Here is a 6,067-nt window from a genome sequence, read left to right on the forward strand (position 1 = left end):
TATTGTGTTTATATCTGTTATGATTTTTTCGTTATATCTTTTCAGGTACAACACTCAAACCGGCCAATTGGTACCACCATTCGATATCAAAGGACACCGAAATTGATGTAGCTAAATTTTAGTTTTTACATATCTTGGTTTATTTTTCACATTAAAAAACAAAGCAATTAATTTTGTATAAAGTTCTCCTTTAAATTACTTGTAACATTGATGGATATAAAGAATATTTTTAAGTGTTCCATTGTGGTCTGACTTAGAGAAAGAAACAAGACTTTCTTTAACTAGTTTTTAAATAATTCTTTTTCTTCTCAGAATTCATTGTATGATTTAAGACATATATTAAATGCCAGTTAAGCGTATGTATTTAGATGTAATTAAACATTAAAATGTGTTGATCAGCTGGAGAAAGTTTATCTCACATAACACTAAATTAAAACAGCCCACAGAGTGACATCTATTGTCTAAGGTAGTAAATGCTCCCACTAAGAAACCTGTGCCAATGTTCATGAAATTCCTTTGATCATTAAGTTCAGTGATGCCAGCCTCAAACGTTATAAAATCCCATCTCGAGATGTAGAAATTCCAGTTTTGCTTCTGAATTTTCCAATGGTCTAGAAACTCACAAAAATCTGTAAAATATGGCAATTGAAACTATGTGTCACTCAGTTTCTTTAATGTAAGTGTATTCAGATCTTTCACGTTAGTCAAAACGTTTATGAATAAGTAATTTAAAAAACACAATTTAAACATGTTAAAGAAAACAAGTGAATCTTGTTGTTCGTATTTCCGGTACGCTTGTGTGTCGTAATTTCTAACGACAAAGACGAAAGCACGCAAGACAACTTTTTTTTTCTCCAGTAATTTCTTGTGGAACGTTTGGTACTTTCTTTAAATTTTACAGCAACAAAATTTGATCACTGATTTCACGTTTATGTGTGGGATTTTTCATACCTTGATTTTTATCGACGCCAACAAAATTCTCTATAAGCATGAAATAGCCTAATGGCGCTTAAATAAATGCGAAATCAGAGCTAATTGTTAAATTTTGTTGTTGCTTGCTTGCTTGATTGATTTTCTAGTTTAGCGCCCCTTTCAACAGCAAGGCTATATGAGACGTGGACCTAGTAATTAACGTGGAATCCGAACCACATGACCTCCCGCCGTGAATCAAACCTGGGTCTCCCACGCCAAAGGCGCATACGCTAACCCCTTAGCCACAAGGAAGCTCAAATTTTGTTGTTGGAAACTGCATGTTAATCTAAAAATAATTGATGCAAAAACTTATGTATCTAAATAAATAAAAAAAAGTACCAAGAAACAGAAATTGTACTCTGGAATTTAAAAAAAAATAAAAAAAATAAAATCATAAACGGAGAAAAGTGAATTATCAACGATAAATTGTTACTTTCTAGAACATCCCACACGAAATAACTGGAGAATGAAGTTTGTCTAGTTTCATTACATTCAATTAAAGATCGTGACATAAAAGTGTGATGGAAATACTAAATTCTAATAACAAAATGTTTTTATTGTCATCGACAATTTCAATAAATGAACTCTGAGTTTTACGTCCCACGGTTATGCCGGTTAGGCTAAAAGAGACGGTGATGATGAGAAATGAATGAAATGGTGGAATGAAGAAAGTGGGAGCAAACGGGAGTACCCGAGAAAACCCACCAGCACGGTGTTTGTCCACCACAAAGTCCACACGGTGAGAGCTGGGATCGAACCAGAGACTCCAAGCACCGTAGGTGAGCGCTTTATCACTGAGCCACCGCGTCTCCAACAATTTCAATAATCTCTTAATTAGGGAAACTACTTATTATGAGTTTAGAAAATCACAATTTACTAAAGATCCACTCAAATATTAAAAGAAAGTAAATAAGCACAGTAATTTCAATTTTCATATTGTATAAATTTTGGAAAGTTTTTAATTAGTATAACGTCGTATAGGAAATTTAAGATTAAAATGGGAATTTTTGCCTTTCGAGATGGGATTTAATAAAGTTTTAGGTTGGCATCACTGGCCATTTGCTCTCTTCCCCAGTGGCACAGCTACCAGTGCAGTGTTCGTAGTTTGAGGGAAATTTCCCTAATCTAAAGAAATTTCGTAGGTAAATTTACTAAAAAGGGAACTTTTTCGATAAAAAGGGAAAATCTCGTAACCCCTGATTGATCAATAAGGCAACCCAAAAGCATAAAAAGCATAAGAGTAACTTACGCATATGGTTGATACCTTTCAACATGGTTGTGGTTGTCTAAGAGTCCAGAAAAAAATGATTTTAAAAACATAATAAAGCATGATTTTGGAAAATAAAGTATAAAGCATAATTTAAAATATATAGCACAATTCTTGGAAAATTCTGTTTAACTGCAAGTTTAACATACTGTATTAATATTTTTTAAAACCAATATTTACAGTGCAAAACCTTTGAGAACATAACAGTGCAACAATAAAAAGCTTATTTTTATTTCTGTAAACTTTTCGGTGTTATCCTTTGAAGTGGAGAAAAGAAAAAAGGAAAAGAAGAAGAAAACTTTCCGCCAACAATGATTAAACATAGTTTTGTTCTAAATGTAACTGCGCAGTTATGTATGAAGATTTGAAATGTACAAAAAGTGCACAGGAACTCCACATGTATACCTCTTGAAGTTGAGCACTCTTGGTGGCATCTTTTACTTTCTCTTTCTGCACATATGCACCTCTAAGCCTCACACAAGTGATAAAAAAAAACTGACTTGAGTAAAGTGTATCTGTTTACAAGTATATTAAGTAGAAAGTTGATTAAATATGAAAGAAACTGGTTGCATAAAATATTAATAAATAGATCAAGATATTTAGAATATTTAATGTATAGTAAATATTATACATTATACACGATTTATGTTAAACAATGATTGAAATTAACAATAAAGCATAATTTTGAAAAATTTAAAGCATAATTAAACAAAAAATAAAGCATAATTAAACAAAAAATAAAGCATAATGTGGGTTGCTCTATTGATCAATATAAATGTATAAATTTTCCTTTGTTCGTCAGAAATAAACCAATACAATAATAATACAATTGTTTGTGTGTTGCGTCCATTGTTGCCTGAGTATATTTGTGCCTACTTTTTGTTAGAAAAAATGAAGAAAAAAGTTTAAAAAAAACAACAAGCAAAAAGCAAATGAATAAAACAATTGTGGTTAGCACTTCCTTTAATATAACTAAATTTATCTTATCACATTACTTCTGTCACAGGAATTGGACACTCCACAAACTAGGGAAAATTTGATGAGAAAAGGGGGAAAAATTGTCAGTCAAGGGAAATTTTCTTAAGGAAACCTGCGAACACTGCACCAGTGTCGAAATTGCCCATTGAGAGAGAAAACTAATAATCTTTCACCGCCCCTCCCCCAGGAATGCATCATGGATCCACCTCTATAATTATATAAATTTAATATTATTTAATTTACTTTTGTTTCCGATATGTGCAACAAAATTTAATTAGTTACAACAAAAGTTACGAACATTTAAATAGAGAAATCAGTAAAAAAGAAAATCAACCTATTAAATCCGTGTTTGTTTCAAAGAAAACGGAAAAATTATTTCCCGGGGCTAAAGAACAGAGATGTCGCAGATAGTCAATAAATATGTAATTTGTATAAGCAACAAGAGTTAAAATATTATACGAATGTACTATAAACATATATTAAACTATTATTCACACACGTATCAATACAATGAAAATAGTAATTAATGTAAATTTGGATTCAACAAATCCTAATACATAATTCATACTTGTATTATTCTGTTTGAAATTCTAATGTACATTTTCTGTTACTGCATTATATGTTGTTTAAGTTTTGTCTGTGCTGCACAGATATAAAATTTTCAAGGGTGATACATAGTTTCAAGCACGAGTGAGTGCTGTTTAAATTTTTTGATGTTTCATTCGTAAATTTTATGTTTTATTGTTAAATTTTACACCCTGCAGAATGTTCATTTATATGTTTTTATACATATGTATTTGTTATATCGTTACGTTTGTTGTTTTGTACTTTTTATACATTTTAAAATAAATTGAAGTTTTCATTATTAATGTTGTCATATTAACTATAATAGAAAATCATTATTTTCTGGAATATCTGTTATTTTATGCAAGCTACACCAAATTTGTGACTCCTAAGAGGAAAAGAACCCTCAGGCTTTCTCTAGTTATCTATATGGTGACCATAATTTTAACTTGAAAAAGCAGGACATTTATGTATCTGGAATGAGTGGGTAAATCTCTGATTCCTCTGCATTTTGGGCGCTGCAGTGTCTTTGAGGTATGATCTGTCAGGAAAGTAAATGTACACCTGTTTTTCGAGTCTGGCATTCCTGCTCTCCATCCGTGGACAGTATGAGAATTAAATCAATCAAATGTTTACTGAGGGGCAAAAAGAAAAGTTTAATCTGAATAAGACATTGCAGAAGGACACAAGCTGTGAATACGAATAGTGCATCGTGTAAATAAAGGACGACACCGAAAGAGAAAGCCAGAAACAGCTGTTAAACTTAGAAAAAAGACTAAAAATTGTTGAAGTGGGAACATAAAACACAAATACAACAAATACGCCGAAAACTAAACGTTCACCATGCTATGATGTTGGTGTAGTGGCTAGGGTGCTGGCTTACAAATGCAAAGGTCGCCAGTTCGAATCTTCGGTGAGGACATTTTTAAAAATTTTGTTTATAATACATGCAGCTCATGAGAGATGGTAAAAGAGATCGTATTTAGTCTTTCGTAGCAATTATTATTGGTAAGGTTTAGTACTGATAATACTTTTTGTCTTTGCGTATTGCTTTTATTCTTTTCTTCATTTCAAAAGAGAAAAATATCCGAACAAATGCCACCAAAATTCCTCATATATTTTGAATGTAAACGCTATTTGCAATTAGTAAAGAATAAAAATTGAACGTTCCGATGTAGCTGCAAAAAGTAAAAAGAAAAACATGGAAGTAAACCATACTCATGGTTATTAAAAATACAATTTCTACATGCCTTACACCTCCCGACCACGTTTCTACGTTAGCAAGTAAGAGGTTTGTGTTTAGGTCAGGCTGGTCAATACGTTTTGCAAAGGAGCCCGGTTTAGCTCTGACGCACCACAGGTGCGAGAAGGGAGCAAAACACTTTTTCTCTCTCCCTCTGTGTGTCTGTTTATCTATCTATCTATCTATCTATCTATCTATCTATCTATCTATCTATTTGTGAATGCCGTAACCACCCTAATTTTCAGCGGATTGAGATGAAACTTGGCACAAACATTAATTGTTGAAATATCTTCAGTTCGTTAACCAGAATAATCAGACGAAAATGTTCAAAATGGCGGCCCTTTAAACTCTTAAAAACTTCGAAGGGAACCAAATTTCCCCCATAAATGGGTATTCAGAAAGTTTGAATAACTTTTCCTCTTTTACTGAAATATTTGTGTGCAGAGACTTATTGAAATATTGAACCCGATTAATCGCATAAAGAATGTTCACGCCCTTTCGCTACGGTCAGGCTTTTTTTTTTTTTTTTTTTTTTTTTTTTTTGCAGGAGGGGGTTATTTTCGTATCGGAACAAGATGATTGCTAGTGATGATGTGAAATTACACATTGAAAGTGAAGTAACTTGTGAAACGTGTTATTTGAAAGAATAATATAATAAATGTGCTTTCCTCTAACACAGAGAGAGCGTGAATGGCGAGGAGTGTTATTTGGTTTGCTTTTTAGTAACACATTGCATTGCAAATAAAGGTAGGCAACATTAGTAGTAAGTAAAACAATAATAATAATAATAATAATAATAATAATAATAATAATAATAATAATAATAATAATAATAATAATAATAATAATAAAATAATAATAATAATAGGTGTTGTTTGAGGCAAGGCAATATCTTCCTCAATTCTTCTTCAAACGTAATGATTGTAACGCCATATCTCCCTTACAAACAAAATATTAGCAATTTATATCGAGAGAACGGGAAACTGTTGAGTGATGGGAGCAACGTTGGACAGTATGCACTCATAGTACTCAGAAAAATAAGC

General features: G+C 32.0%; 1 protein-coding gene across 1 annotated transcript in view; it reads left to right on the forward strand.

The window, feature by feature from the left end:
- The window catches only part of LOC145694421 (uncharacterized), a 42,864-nt gene extending 38,778 nt beyond the window's left edge, over nt 1-4,086 (forward strand). Inside the window, exon 2 of the mRNA XM_081770625.1 lies at nt 46-4,086. Coding sequence (XP_081626751.1) covers nt 46-106 — 61 coding nt within the window. The 3' untranslated portion in view covers nt 107-4,086. The remainder of the gene's footprint in view (nt 1-45) is intronic.
- The last annotated feature ends 1,981 nt before the right edge of the window (nt 4,087-6,067 follow it).

This window comes from Thermobia domestica, chromosome 9, assembly GCF_964235325.1.
Source record: "Thermobia domestica chromosome 9, izTheDome1.hap1.1, whole genome shotgun sequence".
Taxonomy (NCBI): domain Eukaryota; kingdom Metazoa; phylum Arthropoda; class Insecta; order Zygentoma; family Lepismatidae; genus Thermobia; species Thermobia domestica.